The 21,802-nt window shown below is 52.6% G+C and overlaps 3 protein-coding genes across 45 annotated transcripts in view; 1 reads left to right on the top strand and 2 right to left on the bottom strand.

Annotated features, from left to right (window-relative positions):
• Window positions 1-7,845, top strand: part of PHF20 (PHD finger protein 20) — a 60,225-nt gene extending 52,380 nt beyond the window's left edge. For all 29 annotated transcript variants that reach the window (XR_014935735.1, XM_085519485.1, XM_085519482.1 and 26 more), the window contains 3 exons: window positions 1,557-1,956; window positions 3,313-3,496; window positions 5,453-7,845. Coding sequence is in view for 28 of the 29 variants with exons in the window: in XM_085519485.1 (XP_085375611.1) it covers window positions 1,557-1,956; window positions 3,313-3,496; window positions 5,453-5,595 (727 nt within the window). In the remaining variant the exon portion in view is untranslated. The remainder of the gene's footprint in view (window positions 1-1,556; window positions 1,957-3,312; window positions 3,497-5,452) is intronic.
• Window positions 7,846-8,485: 640 nt separating this feature from the next.
• On the bottom strand, window positions 8,486-12,741 carry SLA2 (Src like adaptor 2). Of its 5 annotated transcripts, none has more exons than XM_085519499.1 (7): window positions 12,605-12,741; window positions 10,547-10,781; window positions 10,369-10,455; window positions 9,973-10,076; window positions 9,138-9,287; window positions 8,942-9,068; window positions 8,486-8,862 (listed from the first exon to the last, which is right to left on the bottom strand). In XM_085519499.1, exons 2-7 carry the CDS (start codon window positions 10,726-10,728, stop codon window positions 8,706-8,708), a joined length of 807 nt encoding a protein of 268 aa, XP_085375625.1. In that variant the 5' UTR covers window positions 10,729-10,781; window positions 12,605-12,741; the 3' UTR covers window positions 8,486-8,705. The 5 variants fall into 5 exon arrangements, with proteins under 5 accessions (XP_085375625.1, XP_085375624.1, XP_085375623.1 ...); XM_085519498.1 differs by lacking the exon at window positions 12,605-12,741 and adding an exon at window positions 12,167-12,302; XM_085519497.1 differs by lacking the exon at window positions 12,605-12,741 and adding an exon at window positions 11,326-12,089.
• Window positions 12,742-12,984: 243 nt separating this feature from the next.
• Window positions 12,985-21,802, bottom strand: part of NDRG3 (NDRG family member 3) — a 50,158-nt gene continuing 41,340 nt past the window's right edge. For 6 of the 11 annotated variants that reach the window (XM_085519493.1, XM_085519492.1, XM_085519495.1 and 3 more), the window contains exons 10-16: window positions 20,570-20,673; window positions 20,129-20,194; window positions 18,518-18,569; window positions 17,175-17,222; window positions 16,821-16,856; window positions 16,678-16,729; window positions 12,985-14,495 (exon numbers count right to left, since the gene is read on the bottom strand). In XM_085519493.1, the coding sequence (XP_085375619.1) occupies window positions 14,314-14,495; window positions 16,678-16,729; window positions 16,821-16,856; window positions 17,175-17,222; window positions 18,518-18,569; window positions 20,129-20,194; window positions 20,570-20,673 (540 nt within the window). In that variant the 3' untranslated portion in view covers window positions 12,985-14,313. Of the gene's footprint in view, window positions 14,496-15,014; window positions 15,054-16,677; window positions 16,730-16,820; window positions 16,857-17,174; window positions 17,223-18,517; window positions 18,570-20,128; window positions 20,195-20,569; window positions 20,674-21,802 lie in introns of all 11 variants that reach the window. The other 5 variants (XM_032448632.2, XM_015881320.2, XM_085519489.1 and 2 more) reach the window with 1 other exon arrangement.

The following is a 21,802-nucleotide window of genomic DNA, read 5'->3' as shown; positions in this document are numbered from 1 at the left end:
GGATAAGTGTGGTGGGGAGTGTAAACTGACAGTGTGAAGAAGAGCTGGGAAAATAAGAAGAAAAAACTAACAGCAGCTTTTCCTAAAGCAGTGAAATAGAGCAGTAGCAAATGGAGCATGGTGCATAACCATGGCAATGTTCTTATAGCACTTACTTTCTCTATCCAGTAATTTTTGAGTCAAAATCATGTCTCTTCTTTTAGCATAATTTGTTGCCCTGTAGAGGAAGAGTGGTTGGACCTTCAGCAACCTGCAGTGTATCAGTTTTGTGCAAACATAGTATGCTAAGAACAAAACAAAACACAGCACCAACGTTGTTCCTAGTCCTTGTAGAAATCAATAGTTTTCTGTTTGAAGTCACCCTTGGTTCTGACTGAAGGTTTTTTTCCTAATCCACATCTAGCATTTTCTAATTGATTGAATACAGTTCATGATTTATTCATTGATAATTTGCTCAACAGCAGCTATTTAGAAAACAAAGCTTAGAGTGTTTCCAGTTCTTTGGTTTTTTTTTGTTTTTTTTCCTTAAGTTTAATCTGTGGTGTTGCAGTAATGCCACTGGCAGTGTTTGGAAATTAAGAAGGTGCCACTTGTAAGGTGATGCCTTGCTTTTCTGCTGAGGTGTCCTTAAGTCAGATCTGGAAGTACCTTTGTCTCAGGTGACTGGAACGTAAATATGTTCCATCTTGTGCAAAGGATCCCTTGCTGCTTTGCTCCACAGGGAGCACCTTTAGGTGTAGAATGTCTGGAGCTGGAGCAGAAAGTTCTGGTGAGAGAGCACCAGAGCATTCAGGTGCATTCAGGATACCTCACCAAGGGTGTGACAACAAACAAATGTTGTTTGCTATAGTATGTAATAATCTAATAGTTACAGTTGTCCCTGCTGCTGGAATGAATAGTGCTCAAGCTCTCCCAGTAATCCCAAGGGGCTTTAAAGGGAAGCTAGATGTGAAGGAACTAATGAAGCACTACTACACCCACCCCAAGGCTGCCATTGTTGTCATTAGAGGGTTGGACAAAATCAGTGGATTGAATTCTGAAGGTTATCTGGGGAAACTGCAGACAAAAATCTTTAAGTGAGCGACTGGGGGGGTCAGCTTGCTTTGCTGGTGTGGGAATACACCTTGTCAGTGGATATATTGTAATTCCAGCATACTTAACCTACCTGTTTAAAATACAATTAAAACCGTCCCTGTGAAAATGGGTTAATGCTGTTGTCAAATTACAGATAAGAAGACAAATCTCAGCCTTTGAGGGCAACATTGGTGAAGTTTTATATTCACATTTTTGAAGCTTATTCTTCATCTTTTCCTTTGTGCCAACACTTGGTTCATGTTAGAGAAGTGAAAGTAATGAACCTGATAGAGCACTGTAGGATGCTGCATGTTGGGTTCAGGGGAAATATTTCAACGTGTTTGTGTGTGTTTGGTGATACTGATGACCAAAGTATGTAGTATTGAAAATGTTCTTGCTTGGTTTCTTTACATGGTAGTACAGCCTACGGTCATTTTAAGCTTAAATTTGGTGGATGACTGACTTCTTTTATGTTTGAACAGAAATAAAGAACATCCTGACCTAAAGCTCTGGTGCCATCCATGGAAACACATTACAGTGGATGAAAAAATCCATACAAAACACATCATTCACATTGAAGAAAACTGTTGCAAAGAGGAGACGACGAGTTATAGAACTTGGAACGGGACAGCTGAGAAACCCTCAGCCATTCCTTCTGTGGAGGAATCTTACATCACGAGTGAACACTGTTACCAGAAACCTCGGGCCTACTACCCTGCTATCGAGCAGAGGTTGGTGGTGGAAACGAGAAGCTCAGCCATGGATGAGGGTGTAAATAGAATAAGGGAGAACGGGGATGACGTCCTGTCGGAGAGGCTCGGGTGGAATCTGGATCGAGAGATATGTAAAATGGAAAATGAATCCAAACACAATTACTCCAAGGTATTTATATTAAAATAAACTCTCTGCAGAGAGAATGCGTTTGTCTGGCAAAGTGCAGAACTCATTAGCCCCTGTAATGGCATTTAATTTATGTATTTATTTTTTTTCCTGTCGTGATGCTGAATTTAGGTTGCTGGTGCACATTTAAGTAATAGATGTGAACATCTCCACCATTTCATCCCAATAGTCAACTTCTGGGTTTTAAATCATCTGTACTCTCCATGCACTGTGCTCTGCCAGTGCGTTGTTGCTCCTTGCTTGCCTGCTTTAGACAGTACAGACAAATGCTAGGGAGAGAGCAGGGCAAGCACATGTGATACTCTCAAATACTGCTATTGCAGCTTTTGGTATTGCCAGCTTTTCTCGCATTTGTTAAATAGCAACATTAAATTGATTCCACATTCTTCAGGCAACATGTAGATAAGTAACCTGAAGTGATGGTTAGGTATAGTCATTGCTAAATAGTTCAGTTCTTTTCCCACTGACGCACTCCAGTTTTCTGCTTCTAACGATCAGTTCTCAGTTCCAGCTCCATCAGGTCCAGCAAGCTTGTATCAGAGGCCTCTCTACATTGCAGTGTGCAGATTGGCTTCTCTTAGGTGCTGTCAGGTCACGAAGTATGGTCTGACAAATGGAAGGCCTCGGGGGAAGTACTGACTGACCTCCCTGTTTCTTGGATGGGAATTCAGTTTAGCTTTTATTTTATTTCCAAAGAACATGTAAATCGTGTTCTTCCTCATTTCTCTGCCAAATCCATTGGGATGGCTTTTTGTTTCCCACAAAGATGTGTTTCAGTGTTTTGATCTCTTAGGAGTCTTTCTCTAAATCCTGTCACATTTCAGAAAAATGATGGAAGAAAGCACAGCTGCCACAGTGCAGTCAGGTTTGATAAGTTGTCTGGGTGCTTTGATGGAAGTTACAGGAGAATTGGGAATAGATTCCTTCAGGAAGAGCCCCTCCTTGCTGTAGCACAGCTTGCTCTTTGCTTGGGTTCTGTTGTTTAAAGGAATTTGTGGTGTTCTCCTGGACACACAGATTTAGTGCAGTGTCTTCCAGCAGGAAGTTATCTGTATCTGTGGGTGTCAGATACAGCTCAGTGTTACCTTCCCAGAATAAGGTGCTGGAGAAGAAGGTACAGGGAGGTCTGCTAAGACCTCACAGCTGTGAGGGTCTGTTGTGATCTGCTTTTGCCCAAACTGCCTTTACATTTTCTACACTCCGTTTTCTGTGTCTCTCTGTTGCCTAAAATCTGTGAAGCCATTAGCTCGGGGCACGGTGGGGACAACACTGCCCCAACAGCCTGCCTGACCAATTCTACCCCACTGTTACAAATAGTGACGTTTGTATTTCTGCTAGGTAAGAGAGCCTGCGTCTAAGAAAGCCTCTCCAGAGGAAGCTATTGAAATGAAACTGCTGGAAAAGGACAAAGAAGGAGTTGTGAACTCACAGCTGCAGTGGCAGCTTAATCTTTTAGCTCATGTGGAATCTCTGCAGGATGAAGTCATACACAGAATGGATTTCATTGAGAAGGAGCTGGATGGTAGGTAGCGTTTTTCTGTTTAAAAAAATAACTGCATTTTGTCCCACTCAAAACTGCTGTTGAGAACTTGCTGTAAATTTACTTCTGCAGACCTGCAGTGTGGTGAGCATAAAGCTGTGAGATGTACTGCATTTAGCAGTAGAAAGCAGACACTTTTGGTGCTTGGAAGGTTTGAAAACAAAATTGAAGATAAAATAAATACCATGAAAAATTTAGTTCAAATAAAAATTTCCTGCTTGCATCATTTCTGAATACTTGCATCAGGTGTTGTAGTGGAATGCCTTTTGTATCTTGTTTCTTTTGTCATTTTCCGTAGTGCTTCTCTGTCTCTGAGCTGTTCTTTGGGATTGCTGGCTGTTTTAGCTTCTTCTATACAGCCTCTCTAACTTTCTGCAGGTCTGCTGTAGCCAGTTTTTCCTTCCCTTTTGTCGAAGGGTGTGGGTAGAAGGGATACACTGTCCTTGGTTTCACTCTTCTGACCAATCTGCTGCCTTATTTTTCACATTCCTTGCCAAGTGTGGATCCATCTGTGCCTTGGCTTTGCTCATCCTATCTCTGCTCATCCAGACAACAACCCTGTGCTCTGCCCAGCACGCCTCCCTGCTTCCACTGCCCGCACATTTCATTTTTACCCCTCACTTTGAACAGTGTGTCTCTGCCCAGCTGCGCTGAGTTCCTGCCTCCTCTGCCTGATTCCTTACACCTGGGAGATGGAGAGCTCTTATGCTCTGAGGCAGGGATTCTTAAGAGAGCCAGCTCTGCTCTGTTCCTCTGTCCCTGAGGGCAGCTTTCCAGGAGGCCTCATCCAATAATTCTGTAAACATCTGGAAGCTGGATCTTCTGAAGTTCAGGGCCCTGTCTTTACTTCTTGCCAGGCCTGTATCCCTTGAGATCTTGAACTCCACCGTGCTGTGGTCGCTGTAGTCCAGACAAATTCTAATCTGAACCTCCTTAATGATTTATTTCACATTGGTGAGCACCAGATTTAGTGGTGCCTCAGTGCTGGTTGGTCTGTCTTGTGGACCAGGAGGTTATTCTCAGCACATCCCAGGAGTCTCCTGGATTGCTTGCAGCTCATTGTGCTGCTTCCCCAGCAGAGGCACCAGGTGGTTGAAATCTCTCATTGAGATGAGAGACCACAAAAGTGTGATGCCTGTTTTAGTAGCTGGAGCAAGAAGGCTTCATCCACAGGCTTTGTCTGGTCAGGTGTCCATAGTAGACCCTACAGCCAGATGTCCTTTGTTTGAGCTCCTGGTTTTTAACCTACAAACTCTTGACCTGAGCATGGCTGTTCCTCAGAGGCAGCTCTTTGCAGTCCATCCACCCCCTTAGTAGGGATGGCAGCTCCCTCGCCCCTCCTGCCCTGCTATCTTCTGTAAAGCTTGCAGCCCTCCATCTTGGTGCTCCAGCTGTGCAATTTGTCCCACCACATTTCTGTGACAGCAGTTTGGTCATCTCTTTCTGATCGTGCCACGGCTTCTTCCTGCCCTGGGCACTCCTTTTTTTCAAGATGCCCCCCCTCCCCCCCCCCCCCCCCCTTGCACACCACATCCCCTGCTTCCCTGCAGAGGGTGCCTGCACTGGAGCTGATTGCCTCAGAGATTGCAATTATTTATATTATATTTATATGTATGTTTATATTACCAGTCAGTTCTGTTTAGATCCCATCTTAAGGCATTCCATTCCAATAGGATGATCTTTCTAGCACCATGTGGTGTTGTCTCACTGCTTTCTCCTGGGAATATCTGGGCTTTGTCCTTTAAAATTTCCCTTAAATGCTGAATTGGTTGTTTAGTATCAAAAGCTCTTCCTAATGGCGGAGAGGAGGAGTCACTTTCTGGTGTCTCACAGCATTGTTAAATCTTTGCCTCCATGGACAATGGAAGTAAATAACTCGTTTTGTGGCTCAGAGGGGTCTGTGGGAACTGAAGGAGTCCCGTTTGTTTCCCTTGGCAGTTCTGGAGAGCTGGCTGGATTACACGGGGGAGTTGGAGCCGCCTGAGCCGCTCGCCCGCCTCCCACAGCTGAAGCACTGCATAAAGCAGCTGATCACGGACCTCAGCAAGGTGCAGCAGATCGCGCTGTGCTGCTCCACGTGAGACTGGAGAGCGCTGGGACTGCTACAAAGCGCGGCGTTGGAGCGTCATGGGAGAGCTCTGTGTGTTTCAGTGGAGTTGGCAATGCTGGCTGCATGTGGTGCGGATTGACTTCAGGGATTGGTGAAGAGGCGCTGTTCAAAGGACAGCCAAAAGGTTATTTTATCTCATAATTCCGGGGTTACTGGGCAATTGTGACGATACGGAAGAGGTTAATGCTGTTGTCTTCAAAGGTTGGGTGTCGGTTGATTAAATTATACTCCAAGTTTCACTCCTTACAAGTTGCTCGTGGAAGCGGTAGACTTCTCATAATAGAATTGACTCCAGTTGTGCCACTAAAGAACGGAGTTCTGAGAGCCAAAAATGTCCTGTTGACAGAGGTTGTAGATAACTTTGCATAGTTTCAGTGACTTGTGTCATGTTTTACTCCTCCTGGTTTATGCGTAATGCACACGGTATTTAATCATTAGGAAATGTAATAATGTTTTTCAGACCTACCAAGTATGAACGCGCAGCTCCCAGCTCTGGGCTGCCACATGGAGGGATGAGAGGAGCCCAAGCTGCGTCTGCCACAGCGAGTGGGGCAGCAGGAGGCTGTGGGGTAGTGGGAGGCTGTGGGGCAGGGTGGCACATTCACGATGAGGGATTTTTCAGCTGCTGGCCGTGTCGCTCACACGGTGCTGCGGGGCTGACCCTCCTGCTGAGCTCTGTGCTGTGGGGCTGTGCTGCACGGCAGAGGGGCGAGGGCTGCCATGGGCGTCGTGGGGCCTTCTCCCGTTTGTTAATAGTTGCCATTCCGGTTCTGTTTTGAAATGTAGACCTTTTCAGCACTCAGAACGTGTTCATTGTAAAGACTTGCTATGAATGTGCGGTTTTGGGAATCAGTTTTTTTATATTCGTGTAAATAAAGCCTCAATCTATGCATGAGGTACTGTCCTGAGAGGCAGTGAGTGGGTTGTTATCTTAACGGTGTGTGTTCACGACTTCCCTTTTCTACCTTATGTTTTAATGTCCTGGGTTGTATTACTCTATGAAGCGAGGGGAAGGTGCTGTGTGGATTCAGGTGCGTTGTGCTGCCCTTGATGCAGTGCTGTGCATTGCTGTGCTGTACCAGGGGCACCAGGAGCCTTTCTGCTGTGGATCAGTGCTCCGTCAGCAGCACCGCAGCTTCACTTTCCTTCCCAAGCACAGCTGGGGTCACTGTACAGAACAGTGAAGGTGTTTTTCCATGGCGAGGGTGCCCTGAAAGAGCTGCGCTGTGTGATGGTAGCGATGAGGTGGGATTGAAGCTGCTCTTCATGGGGAGTTTTAATCAGTCCCTGTGGAAGATGGAGGCTTTTAGGGCTCCTCTGGGCAGTCACTGCAGCTTTGTGCCAAGTCATGTCAGGGAATAGTTAGTCTCTGTTTCACAGTACAGATTGGTGCAGTAGAACAGTACGCAGCAGAGCAGTGAACTACTGTAGCGCAGTTGGAATAAAGCCTATGAGGTGTCCAAGTCTCACGTCACCCTCTGAAGGTGAAGCACAGCGCTGGGCTCTCCCAGCTGCCATAGGGCAGAGCAGCATGGGCAGGAGGGCTGTGAGTGGCTGTGGGGCTGTCAGGAGAAGGGCAGGGAAGGGGAACCCCTGTCTGAGAGTTGCAGCGGGTCTGGGGGACGAGCATCACTGCAGCCCCATGGCTCTGCTTGGGGCGGTTTTGGAGCTGAGCTTCTTTCCCAGCAGCTGCTTTCTGTGCATTCATTGTCAGTGGTGGCTGCACAGTTGGTTTTTGCTTAGGGCAGCATTGAGGAGACGGGAGAGAGCGGCTCTGCTGCTGTACTGGCTGTGAGGACGCACATCCTGGGCTGGTTGTCCTGCAGCACAAACAGGGGAAAAGCCCTCGCAGGGAAAGACTGGTAGTATTTCTTGGCAGTATCCTGGCACTTCTCACGTTCAGGACAGGTTCTCCATTGTGCTTTGGGTTCATCTTGTCCCCATTTTTGTCAGTTTTCACATCGTTATTTCATACCCTGGGCCGTTGGTTGGGCCTGGCGGGTCACTTTGTGTTCTCAGTCACTGGTCAATGAACGCGGCGCGGAGCCTCGATGAGATGAGCAAACATTGCACTGTGGATGCGTATTTGTCTTTGTTGATGCACTATTAGAGCTGAGGGGCTGTAAATAGGATTTTGCTTCGGAGCAATATTTGCAAAACTTGAAAACTTGTGTATCTCAATGTTTGGAATCAATAAATAGGCTCTGTTGGTTAACTCGTAGTGCCGCCTTTGTGTCAATTAATGGTTCAATAAAGTAACTTTGGATTTCTGTCTGTGGTCGAAGCTGCTCAAAGCCCAGAGCTGATGTGTGAATGGTGTGCAGTGTGCAGTGCAGCTCCTCTGCCTGGAGCGTCCTATTCAGGTATTGAAAATTGGGGGGGGGGGGAGGTGTCTCACCCCAGCAGCAGCAGATGGGGGCAAAGGGGCGGAGCAGAGTGGGGCCTCCAGGCAGCCCCCAGCTGTGGCTGCATGGGGGGAACTGAGAGAGTGAAGTGAGCTGAGGCTGCCCAACATGAAAATGGGGAGAGCCGAGCGTGTCGGGGGCAGGAAACGGGTCGGGTTCTGCCACAGCGACCTCTGTGAGCTCAGAAAGGGAAGAGAGGAGGTTTCCAGGATCTGTGCCACCACTGGGTGCAATGGGGCTGCTGTCAGCCATGTCTGCTGCTGGGGGGTTGGTGCTGCTAAGCCGTCCCTTCTCCCGCATGGTCCTCAAATTGGGTCAGTCCTCCCACAGAACTTTGGTTATAGTGAAGGCTGCCCGAGCTGCAGGGCTGTTCCATGCGCTCAGCGTCATGGTGCTGAAGTTCCTCCTCTCCCCCCCCCCCCAATAACCCTTAATTAAGACATTACAAACGGGTGATGCTGTTTGTCCTGCAAGGTTCTGTTTAATGGATGAGTTAAAGCTTTAGACCCATCTCTGTGGGGTAAGGGCCGCTGCCGTGGGGCTCCGAGGGGCCCAGGCTCTGTGCTACTTAGAGCCCCACGTGGATGCGCTGTGGGTCCTGGAGCTGCAGGGCTGCGCCTCTACGTGGGCCCAGCGTGTGTGTGTGGAGGGGCTGTGGGCAGGTCTGTGTGTGCCCTCAGCTGCTCTTTTCCTCCTTCCCCCCAAGTCCCATCTCTGGGTCCGCACTGTCCGTCAGCAGCAGGTAGGAGCTGATGGCTTCCCGCAGGCCCTGGCTGATGGGGGAGGAATCCTCCTCCCCTGGCGGTGCCGCGGCCTCTGAGAGCAGGACGGAGCTGTGGGGCAGACGGGGGCGGTCAGAGCAGAGAGCGGCTCCCGGCCCCAGCGGGACCACAGCCCCACAGCTGCCCACACCTGTCGATTTTGTCCCAGCTGAGCATCGGCTTCTTCACCACTGCGGGCCGGGCCGGGGCTGGCGCTGCCTTCGCCACCTGCATCGCGCAGGGCGCCCTGAGGGTGCAGCACAAACCCTCCCCGCTCTCTGCGTGGGGTCGGCGGCGTCAGCGCGGGGCTGCACCGACCCGCGGCCGCCCCGAGTGCGGCTCCTTACCGCTGTAGTGCTCCACGAGGTCGTGCAGGCTGGGGAAGGTGAGGCGGGGTGAGATGTAGAGCCAGCCGTTCTCCAGGCGGTGGATGCGGTAATGAGTGACTGCATCCCACGAGGGGAGCTCAGTGCGCCGCACCGACAGCGAGAAACCGCCTGCGGGGATGTGGGATGGGCTGAGCTGCCTGCAGCCCCGCTCAGCGTCCGGCCCCAGCAGCCTCGCTTTTATCGGGAGGAGCCCGGTGCCATCCACACAGCGCACGCTGCCGGCTGCCCACCGCAGGGACACGGGGCTGCCAGGACGGGCTCTGCCCGGGGTTCCCCTCCCCGAGCTGCCACAGCGCCCGGACGGCAGCGGTGGGAGCGCAGGGCGGCAGAGCTGCCAGAAGAAGGGCCCAGCATGGGGGGGTGCCCAGCAGGGTCCCCTCGTGGTTGCTGTGGGGCTCCCACGAGCTGGGCCCCTTTCAGCTCTGAGGCTGAGCCTCTGCGCTTAACCAGCAGCTGCAGGAAGCCGGTTTGTGGGGGCCCTTCGGTGGAGGAAGAGGCGCAGCACCGAGCAGAGCAGCAGCAGCAGGAAGCGGCCGCGCGGGGCGGCCCGGTGCCGCCAGGTGCGGTGTCAGAGCAGCCCCGCGCTGTGCCGGCTCTGGGCACGTGCTGCGGAGGGGCTGGGAAGCTCCTCACACTGAGGAGGGCGCGCGGGGCCGGGCCCGACCGTAGGTTCCGTGGCGCTCCCAGGGGCTCAGCTCCGTCCGGTGTCACACGGCGCTGCTGATGCTCCTGCCCGTGCCCGACCCCGCTCACCCCGTGGCTGCCCGTCCCAACCCCCCGGCGCTGCGCTCACCTCTCCGGGTCTGACTCTCTCGGATCAGGAAGGCTCCGCTGTGGTTTCCCGGCTGCAGCAGCAGCTCCTCCGCTTTCTCCCGGCTGACGCCCTCGTACAACCACCTGCACGGCAGCGGGCGGGGTCGGCGCTGAGAGCTGCGGCGCCTCCCGGGGACGGAGACGGGGACAGGTGGGCGGCCCCGCAGAAACGCCCGCGGCCGATGCGGCTCCAGGCCGCAGGTGTGGGGCGGTGCGACTGGGACGCCGCTGCCACGTCCCTGAGCTCAGCTCCAGTGCCAGCAGCGGGCCTGGACGAGCAGCGGCTGCGGTTTGTCTTTGGGACGGCCCACGAGTTCGGGGTGTCCTGGCTGCGCCCCCCGGCTCTGCCCCCACGTCACCCCGGGCTGACACCCACCTGTGCCGCACTTTGGCCACGCAGCTGCTGGGTACGAGGCACTCCTTGCCCGACACCTGCGATGCCACCAGCCACCACTCCCCATCCCTGCGGGGAATTGGGACGCGATGTCCTGCTGCTGTTGGGGGGGGATCCCCGCGGATGGGCGCCAGCAGTGCCCGCTCGGTGCCGGACTTACTCAGAGAGGACGCGGAGCTGCTCGCCCATCCTCAGCGCAGCGCCCGCGCCGGAGGGGAAATCGCAGAGAGCCAGCGCCTGGAATCCGCCCGGGGCCGCCTGTGTGGGCAGCGGGGACGGCGCGGGGATGACGGCCAACGGTGCGGCGCTGAGCGGCTTCTCCCGGCTGGGCAGGATCCCCATTCCTCGCCGCACTGAGCCGGCAGCGCGCAGCCCCCGCCCGCGGGCCCTACCGGCTGGAAGGGAAGGACGGGGCTCGGCCCGGCCCGACTGCACCCGTGGCAGAGAGCAGAGGGGCCGGGACCCGCAGCCGCGCGCAGCACACGGTGCCCACACCGGGCTCAGGGCTGCGGGCTCCCATCCCAGAGCAGAGTCAGCGTCCCATCCCCGGCACGGCGGCTCCGAGCCGGGCGGGACGCGCGGAACTCCGGGACGGGGACGATCTCCCCCGGGAGCCCTTCGAGGAAACGGCCTCGGCCCCGGAACGGCCCCCGGGGAGCTGCGGCCGCGGCGGGCGGGGAGCCCCGGAGACGGACGGCCTCAGGGCCCCGCCTGGAGCCGCGCTCAGCGCCGCCACCCAACCCCGTGCCGGGCCGTGCCGGGGCCGTCGGGCCGCCCGGTGCTCGGAGCCGCCAGCGCCGAGCGGAACAGCGCGGCCCGCTTCCCTTCCGCGCGCAGCGCCGCACGTGGGCTCCTCGCCCGTGGGGAGGCGCAGCCGAAGCCGCGCGTGACCCGACCCCCGAGCTCCCCGCTGCCACCCGGCCGGGGTCACCCTCCCACCTGCCGCTCACCGCCATCGCGCCGGGCTCCTCAGGGCCGGGCGGGCTCCGAGCATCCCGGCGTTTGGGCGCGGCGCGCAGCGGGGCGAAGGGACGAGGCCTCGCTCCGCCGGGACACCTGCGGCTGCGGCTGCGGCTGCGACGGACGCGGCTGAGCGGGATTCTCCTTCTCGCTCCGGCGCGGCCGTCGGCAAAGCGCGGACGGGTCCCGCCGCTCCCGGCGCCGCTCTCTGCCCCCGGCCGCGCTCACATCCTGCCGCAGGTCGTGCTGCTCTGACGGCTTCTGGTCAATCGCAAACCGCCGTGTCGGTGTGAAGTGCGCACGGAAGAACAGAGAGCACGAAAGCGGCCGCCAAACGGGGCCGGACTGAGCGCTGAGCGCTGAGCTGATGCGGCGCGTGGCCCCTCCGGTGCTGCGACCGAAGAACGGAGAGGAACCCACGGGTCGGTCCGGGACACGCCGTGACCCGGGATCTCTTTGCAGCCTCAGGTGCGGCAGAGCAGAAGCTCCGCACACACCGCTATCGGTCGCTCCAGGAGCTGCGGTAGCAGCTGTGCCGGGGGGAAGGAGCTGCTGTGGTCACCCCGACTTCCTCCTCGAAGCCGTGCCCGGTATCGCTGCTGTGTCTTGAAAGGCCCCGCGGACGGCCGCCCTTCTCCACCCCCAGAACGAAAGGGCCGGAGCGCGGCCCGCGGTGCGCGCACAACGAGCAGCTCAGCGGCTGCGCCTCCCGGCTGCCCCGGCCCGGAGCGGTGCCCGGCAGCGCAGGGAAGGGGCGGCTCGGACCGGGATCCACCGCTCGGCCCCGCGGAGCCCGGCAACGAAGCTCCCCCTTCCTCACCTCCCGCTCAAATTGCCGAATCTCCCCCGTTTGCTCCGCTGGGCTCCATCCCACCAGCGCCCCGCGCAGCCCCGCGGTGGGGTTTGTTTCCTCTGACTCATTTCGTTGCCATTTTGATGCTGTGTTTGTGTTCCCTTCGCTCTGTATTTTCATAAGGGAACTCGAGGAGGAATCACTTCTACGTGCCGCCGCCCTCGGTGCAGCCACCCGGCAGTGACACTTGCTGCAGCTCCCCTTAACGCACTCAGCAGTTGCAATTAGCAGCGATTAATTAATTTCACCTGGCACCCGAGGGCTCGGCCCGTCCCCCCCCCAGCAGCCCGCACAGCTCTCGCTGTTTCTGGCCTTCAAGTCTGTACAAACGCTGCATCTCAGTGCAGTTCCCCAGGTGTGAACCGCCCCCCCCCCCCCGGGCAGAGCTGCAGCACCAGAACGAACCTGAGACCAACAGCTTCAAACTGAGCACAAACCGTCATCTTGAGAGCAGAAACTGGATCTGAGAGGCAGAAGCTGAAGGCTGTTCTCACTGCACTGCACACCTGGCTGGGTGCGCTCACACCGCGCCCTGCAGCACCCACTGCCTTGTCCCGGCAGCACAATGTCGGCAGGGCGGACAACCCGGGTGGCAAAGCGCCAGCCCAAGATCAGGGTCAGAGCTGGAAGTTCCTGTCTGTAGCCCGGCACAAACCGCAGCGCTGCCCGCACACATCCCAGCCCGAGGACAGCCCCAGGACGGCGCTGCCGGGACGGGCCGTGCCCCGCAGTCAGAGCCGGCAGCAGTACGGGCCCTGAAAGAGAAACAAGGTGAGCAGGCAGCGTAACAATGAAACTCAGTTGTAGCTTTATTTAATAACTGGTACAAAGTCCCCCTCAGGCAGAGCTTTCCCGGTCCCATTCCCTACCTGAAATGGAGCAGAACACAACGTGACCCTCGGGGGAGCTGCCTCCCAGTGAGTCAGGACTGCTCACCTGCTAAGTACAGATGTTTTGCTCGTCCTGCCCACTCATCCCTTTCCTCCCATTAGCAGCCAGACCCTGGCACACTGCAGCATTTCCCTCCTGCTCCCTGAGACCCAGACAGATGCAAAAAGGCAGCAGAACTGTGAATTCCACGAAGACAATAAGCAGTACCTGCACAAAGGCATTCACTGCTCCACTGCTGGCCTGAGTCACGCGGACACGGCTCACAGCAGTCGTTGACATTCACTGGCATTGCTTGAGCCTCAGCGAAGTCCCTGTGCAGATACCTTGCCCGGGGATGGCAGCAGCGAGAGGCAGAATTGGCAGTGCAGGAGATTTGGGCATCTCTGAGTGGTGAGGAGCACTGCTGCCCATTTCACAGCCTACCTGATGCTAAAGATTCCCCCTGTGCCAGGGCAGAACAGCGACTGTGCCTTCACTGCACTGGGCTCCCTGTAGGAGGGGCAGCCCGGGGGCCAGAGCTGCTGCACTTTAATCCCTTGTATTCTGATGAACAGCGCACCTCGGTTAGTGTACATTCACTTGTTAATTGCTTTGCCCTTTCGGGAGGCTCGGGTAAGAAATCACTGCTCCTTCTTAACACATACACAGACATGGGACCACGGCAGTATTTCTGACTGCTGGTTTTCCCACAGCTGCTTGGCAGGCCACGAGTCCTGGGAACACCAAGACCTCCTGGTGGGCTCCGTGCTCCAGGCACAGCTCTGCCTCCAGTGCCTCAAGCATCAAATCATCATGGCCTTGCTTTCCCGTGTCCCGCAGATGCCATTCCAACTGCACCACAAGGGTCCTTTAGCAGAAGCACAACTAGAAAGCAATTCTAAAACCTCACAAAGCCACAGAAATTATATATAAACGAACAGGGGAGACGATGGCTGTCATCTGCATTGATATACAGCACAGACAGGAGATGGCATCAACATGTACAGTAATGTGATTTACTAAGACTGCAGAACGTTAAACGGGTTGTAAAGAGGCTCTGATACCAAGGGCATACAGAAAGGACCAAAGTAATGCCAAGTACAGACTACTAAGGAGGTGGCAGCTCAGATGGGCATGCACAAGTTAGAGAGAACAGTTTAATGCCACGTTGTATGAAATGCTGGATTCTGAGTGGGTTCAGTGGGGCGAGTGGAATTGTCTGAATCCAGAAGAGGGGCTCCTGCTTAACAGGATACTTCCATGGTTTGAGGTGCGTCCTGGAGATCAATTCCATCTGGGGTGGTTCCAGCACTGCCATCGCCATGGCTGCTGATGTGAGAGCGGCTGCGGATGCTCTCCCCAGAGCCCACGCTAGATGAGGAGTGAGTACGGGAGCGCATCAGCCTGGTCATACTGGCTGCTGGCACTGCAAGAGAGAACAAGAGAAAATGGGGCTCACAAAAGGACTAAGTTCACAGGCTCAGAGCAAGTACCATGGTCACCCAAGTATGTGTTGCTGGGTAAGCACAGAAAGAGCTGTACCCTCAGGAAAACTCACTCTTCAATGCCAGAATTACAACTTTGCACGTCTAAAGCAAGATGTTTAAGGCCCAATTTCAAAAGGTCCAAGGTGAGCAAATGCCAGAAGGGTAACTGATCATTTGCAGGCGCAGTCATGGTGAGTGTGTGCAAACCAAGGCAGCCGTTGTACAAATGACCTTTTGAAAGTCAGTCTCATCACTCTAGAAAACCACGGAACTGAAATCATGCAACAATCAACAAAATACAAATGAAAGGTGGAAAAACCATAACAAACACGTTGTATGATGGATCAGCCTAGCCCAGAGCAGGCCAGCAGGACATGCTGAGACGGAGCAAGGCACCCGAAGAATCATTCAACTCAGTACACAGACTTGGGCCAAGGCAGATGCACAGTTGAAGGTACCTGACTCAGTGCTTAGGTGGCTGAGCTGCACATAAGGGACTGGAAACAACACGAGACAAGGAGAGGGATGAATACAGGAAAGAGCCAATTAGTTGAAGAGCGTGATGACCAGCTGCACTGCTCGTGGGATCCCCGCCTGCCTTCCCTTCCATTCCCAGCTCACACACTACGCTGCAGCTCCCACTATGGGAGAAAACAGCTGCTAACGAGCATCTCACCAAAAATCTACCTGGCCCAAACCTCTCCAGGTACATCAGCTGGAAGCTGCAGCACACCTGGTGACCTCACCTCCCCACCACTGAGCACACAACTGCACAGCAGAGACAACATTTTCCTGAAGTGGGGAAACTGCACTATTACTGTGCGGTTCTGAATGCCGAACAGGAATTCTTGCCTTTCCTACAGTTGGTATCATCAGACGCCCAGCTACAAGCAAGGCTTTACTTTCTACCTGCAGCGTCAGCATGGGTAGGTCCAACCACTTCAGCCAATGCACAGAAGAAACAAGAAAAGCTGTTGGAGAGTTGGTCTGTGCAGCTGTAGGGGTGACAAGCTGCCGAGCCATCACTCTGCTCAGGGGAGGACCTGCTGGCCCACGCTCAGCACTCCTGCACAGTCCTGCCAACCAAAGCTGGTAGAACAGCTCCGGGACTAGTTGCAAATTCCACAAGTAGAAAATGACCACTCATCTTCCCCCTGTGCTACACATCCTGTTGGCAAGAGATCTGACTCCCAAACTCCCGCTCTGATGACAGCATTTGCTGACTCTACTGGCACTTGGAGCACAAGAGACTTGAACGTGGAAATGTTCTCAAGCTTGTAAGATTAACAGGCCCTTCTCACACTGCATCTTCCTCTAAAGGGTCAGGTTCTTCTGGACAAGGCTCAGAGAATAAGACTGTCCCAGTATGCTCATGCCAGCTACACACAGCTCTATTTGAGCCCTGACACCCATGAGCTGGCAAAAAATCTCTGGCCACATGCGAGCCAATAGGAGCATCACAGTGCCCATGCTCTGCGCTTAACTCAGTCATCGGAACCAGCCCTCCTCTAACTCCAGCTTTTGAAGGTCTGCCATCAACAGAAGGGACCTTCTAGCCCCGGCCCCTGGCAAGGCAGAGCTGCGCCAATGGGCCTATGATGGAGGCAGAGTTGATGAAGTGCACCACAGAGCTCTTCTCCTGAAGTTCTCAGTCTCTGGAATACCAAGGGCAAGTGAGGTCTCAGCCTGACACACTCAGGAATTGATGTTTTCTATTTCCCCACACAGGGAGGAGCCACAGGGCAGAACTCTCAGGTACCCATCCCAAGCATGAGGCTGTGTTAACTCCTCCCCCTTTGGAGAAACTGGCACAGAAGGTTTCTGACATTTCGCTGTCCTTGTAAGCACACTGCTCCTAACTGTGACAAATATCAATTTACAACATTTTATCAACACCAGCAACCAACCAAAAAGGGCGGTGCAGATTAAACACACATCGGGGAACGATTCTAGTTTACCAACTCGTCAGCAGTAGCTGATTTTCCAGCATGGATGGATGTCCTGGCAATCACACTAACTTATGAGTGGGGACACAGATGCCAATGGGCTCAGATGGACCAGAAAGGCTGAGTTCCCCTCAGAATAAACCTGCCCCAAACCAGAAAACTGTTTGCCACTTACTGTAGCCCATTCCCTGCACAAAGTACTTGAAGGCTTCAGTCAGCTTGCCAGGCTGTGGAAACAGAAAGTGAGGCTTTAGTGTGAGCAAAGCAGAGGGCTCTGTACAAATCAAATCCCACAGAAAAACTGGAGGTGTTTCTCACCTGAACCACCTGGGGCAGTCCCCCGCAGTCAGCCATCTGCAGGGAAACAAAAGGATGCTGAGTCTTCATCCCACCCCAGGTCAACTACAGGACTGGGCCAGCTCCACCCACCCCACCGGGCTGCACTGCCACGCTAGGCACCTTTTTAACATTTCACCTCTAAAGCCAAAGCAAGACCTGGTGCTGTCTTCTGGGGGCTTGCTGCTGAAGGAACTCAGCATCCTGGATGCTGCAGTACCATGCAACTTCAGCCCATACTCATGAACACATGGAATGCACACACATACAAGAGGTGCTGGCTCAGCACAAAAAACATCTTTGTGCAGGCTGGGGTGATTCTGGAATAGCACTCACCTTCAGAAAGGTAGTTTTGGTTGGGTCAAGACGTGAATTGCATTCAACCTAAAATAAAAGGAAGAAACAGGTATATAATATAACATAGAAAACTTGAAGAGTCAGGTGAAAAATGTGGGGAAGCTGTACCACCAGAGGCAATGAATTTCTTCAGCAATGGGAGCTTCTCCAGGGCCAGAAAGGAAGTAGATAGTAGGTAGGAAAGGAATAATGAACGAAGATGCAGGGAGGAAAGGTAGGTCTTCTAATCCAAGTGAACCTTGTGCCAATAGAACATCAGTGTTCTGAGAGATGGGGATGTGAATTAATGGGAAAGCATCCCCAAAATCTGACTCCCCTGGGCTCTAACAGCAAGACTGGAAGGGAAACAGACTTCTGAACCTCACAGCACAGAGGGAGATCGTAATTCCCCAGGCAGGCAAGGAGGCAATGGTCACCTCCTCTGTGTAGTCCTGCTGTCAACAGCGAATAAGTGGGGACCTATAGGAACAGCAGCTCTAGAGCAGGAGATCCAGAAGACCCTATCCCCTCTGTCAGCTGTAGCTGGGAGGCAATGAGAATCCTTAGGGACATCTTCCCAGCAAAGGTGAAACTTTGAGAAAGTCTGATTTTTGTACATTCCAGACTGGTGAAAAGGCAGGAGGCCATGACCAGAGAAGGCCCTGCAGCAGTTCTCCATGCACAGCTCTCAGGTCCAAGCTACTGCTTTAGAAAATTCCTCCAAGTTTCTTATGGAAACTCCCCTTGTTCACAAGGCCTTGGCCTCCACACAATCTCCTGCTTTAGCAGGAGGCACCACAACCCCTCTGCGCTGGGCCATGCCACATCTGTAATCGTGCTGGGAAGGAAGTGGTTATTGGTGACTTCACAGATAACAACAGGAAGGAGAAGCTACTGGCTGTTGACACAATGTTCTTGCAGAACTCTATGTTTCTCCCCACAGTGGCTTCTCTTTAAACCTCGAGTAGCCCCAGCACAACAGCAAGAGAACAGCAACTCATGAATTGAAAACTGAACTCCAGGCAGCACCCTGGAAGATCTCAGGGAAACATATGAGTTCCTGAGAGGGGTCTGTAATGCTTGCAAAGTGAGACATGTGGGGCACAAGGACTCTTATTACTCAGAGCAGAGCAGCCCTGCAGGCTGTCAGGTCTCCTCAGCCTCAGCTCTCCCATCAATGGCTGAGAGTTTTCAGTAGCTGTGGGGGTAAAAAAGAGCTTTGGACAAAGAGAGACTTTTTGTGGCTAGTTCTGGGCAAGGTGAAAGCACTGCTGGGTAAGACTGGTTTGCTAAATGTTCTCTGGGTTTAATATCATGTGAAGGAAGTGTTTGTGCATACGTACCACTGCTTCCACGGCAGGCGAGTTGTCACCAACCACTAGCAAGGCAGGGCACCTGGTAAAACCCCAAACAGAAACATTACCTACATTGCTTCCAAGGGACTTCTGAGAAGGCTGAGGTCTGCGTACCAACAGCCTTATGCAAAGTTATCAATGCTAACCAAAATCCCCCATGTCAACACAGCACGGCTGTTTTCACCAAATCCTCCTCCATGGCTTGCACATCCCCTCCATGCACACCAACTATCACTGCTGCTGCACATGTGTTAAAATACGGACCTCGGGTTGGTAGAAGCACCCTCCCAGACAGCAGAGGGAGTGTGCTCTCTGGAATGAATGCCTGAATGTTAGCAATTTAAGAATGACCTCATCCAACAGAGTGTAATGCCTCTGAGGCTAACTACTGGTCAGCACCTTTTTTGGTTCACATTTATTAAAGAAACATAAAAGATGCTGGGAACTTATATTGAAAAATACAACATTAAAGACTCTGTTGGCAAATCTGCAATTTCATGTTCATTTTTGGTACATGCTGTAATTCAAGAAGAGTTAACAATGAATGTCTAAAACATGTGCAGGAGGCCACAGATCAAGTGGCTGCAAGTTTACATATGTATTGTTCATTTACAGATGAGACAGGTTTAGAGACCCTGATGGACCAGATGGCAAAACTTGTACTAAGTGTATCAGACCTCAGATCTAGTCAAGTGCCTTCAAGGGCTGGGAACCTGAGGGCCTGTAAGGCAGTCTATAAGCAAAGAGACCACAGCTTTCACAGGAAATGAGTTTGCAGATCCCCATCAGTCACTTCAGTGGGTAGTGCTCTGTGGTGGGCAACTGCACGACAGAGCAGGGACCAAGCAGGGAAATCCATCTCTTTCAGGTTAACCAAGATCTAGAGGGTTTGTCTGTGGATGCCTAAAGCATCTGCTGGAACTAACAGGAGCAGAAGTCCACATGACAGAACCTGTGCAGCAGTCTCTAGCCCAGCCCAGGCATCCTGCCTCAGTACTGCAATTTGCAGCCTTCAATGTGCTCTACACACCAGAGGTGGTTTCCCACTTTGCTTTCTTGCTTGGAACTTGAAAATTTATTTATACATCCCCTGCACTGGTAACCACTAATTCTCCAGTGTCTGTCCCTTCTCAGCTGGACACTGCACAGAATATCTGCTCTGTGATTGATGAAGCACTGCCAAGGTGGGAACTGCCACATGCTGTCCATGCCTTCATTGCCACCTCTATAAGAATCATGCAGGTAACTTTTTGGGGCAGAGCAGGGACAGGGGCACACAGGCAGCAGCAGCAGCAAACGAAAACCTGCCTAATTCTTCATGCAAAATAATCAAAGTAAGATTCAGCAAATACAGGGACTGCTGGGTGGAGTTACAGTTACATGTTACTCCCCTGAGCTCACATTCTGGGGAATCTCATCATGTTCTTACTGAAAGGGCTTCCAGACACCTCTCTGCCTCTCTGGCTGACAGGACTGCACCAAAGCTTGTGACTGGCTTCCCAGCACTTGAGCTAGAGGGGCTCTTGCTAAGAAAAAGTAACATCTTTTCTGTTGAAGGGACTGCGTGGTAACCAACCAGGCTGCTTAACAGTAACTTACTTGAGTGTTTTTGCTGTATTTTCATTGACACCAATCACCGGTCTCTCAATTTCCAGGTCTCTGCGACTGGAGGACAAAGCAGAACAATACATCAGATCAGCAGAGGCTTACAGTGGGGACATCCAAAACAATCATGTGTGCTGGCTCCAGCACCCCAGCAACAGAAAACCACTCCCTGTGTCACGCCATGAGCTCGAGCCCCAGTAACCATTGCCAGAAAATGGGATCTGTGGCAAATTTGCTGTATGCACTGACAGAAGATCTAAGAGGTCTGAAAGGCAAGAGTGAGCTTGGCTTCTGTTAACTGCTGAAGAGCTACACTTAGGACATAGCTTTCCACAGAAAAATCTCCAGTAGAATAATATATATTGTAACAAATCTACTGAGCAGGATGGGTATAGGAACAATTCCGAATCTAACAGGCAAAGAAGTATCCTGTACCTGTTGTATGAGGTGAGGAACAGCTGAAGGTTATCTTGGTTAATGTCCTGTGCAATATGAAGCCGGTATGTTTGGATCAAATCTAGATTTGCCTGCAGCTCCTCCTGTATAAAAGCAAAAGAACTGAAAGATAAGGAACACATCTTTTTTCACATGTAAAAATAATTCATAAGAAATTATATTCATATAAACGCTGCAGCACTGAACTGTCTTCATACACACTCCTCAGCCCACAGGGCAGTGACTCCAGGCTGCACTGGTATCTTGGCTGCATCGAGTGGAACGGAATGCTAGTGCAATGGTACAATGTTTTGGTAATGTGATCACACTTTTACAAATGGCAGTACACGTGCTGCTGCAGGTGTATAAAGGTATCTTCAGATGGCATAAGCCAGCTCCTAAGCCTCAGCAATGCTTATAAAGGTACAAACCATCCTGCTCTAGGAAGGTTTTCTACTTACATTTAGTGTTAAAGAAGCAAAGCTTTAGAGGCAAGTGCCAAGACTGGGACCAAAGGAAAATCTCATCCAAACACCCAATTCAGTGAAAAAACTGCATTCCAATAGGAGGGGAAGCACTATACATAAGGAAGGGATAAGAAAACTATGTGCTCAAAGCAGGAGGAGGCCAAGTGCCTCCTTTCATTGCTGATGTGTGATAGCACAGGGTCTTCAGGTTAAGGATTGACTTGTTGCAGGTCACATGTTATGTGCATGAGGCACGGACCCTTTCCATTTCCCAGCAAGCTTGCTGACTGGGAGCTAGCAAACCCCAAATGGAAGGCACTGTTGTAGCCAGTCTTCCAAAGGGGCTATTTTGACTCTGCTGTAACTGAAGGGGAAGAGGAGAATGCAGCAGTTCTGGACACATACAATAACCCCTGTCAATCCCCAACCAATCTGTCCTCTGTCTACAGACCAAATACCTCCACACTGGCTACACAGTACTGTCTGCCATGTGTTTCTGCAGACACCTCCCTGAGCAGCTCAAAGGAAGATGTTCTGCAGCACTGATGGTATGGGGCACTGCTTTCTTTGCCACATCTGGAGTCTGGAGACAGCCAGATCAGTGCAATAGTGAGGATGTACCTGTTCCCCTCAGCATGCAAAATCCTGGTGCAAACTTGCCACATAGAGAAGATACCACTGTCTATAGTAACCCTTGTCTGATGGACCAGGGTTTCTTCAGAGCAGGTACATCCAGAAGTTAGAGGTCCATATGTGGCTGCAGGGG

Source organism: Coturnix japonica, chromosome 19, assembly GCF_054131305.1.
Source record: "Coturnix japonica strain WE chromosome 19, WE-NBRP24, whole genome shotgun sequence".
NCBI lineage: Eukaryota > Metazoa > Chordata > Aves > Galliformes > Phasianidae > Coturnix > Coturnix japonica.
The sequence above is the reverse complement of the archived record's forward strand: the minus strand, read 5'-3'. Positions and strand labels throughout refer to the sequence as shown.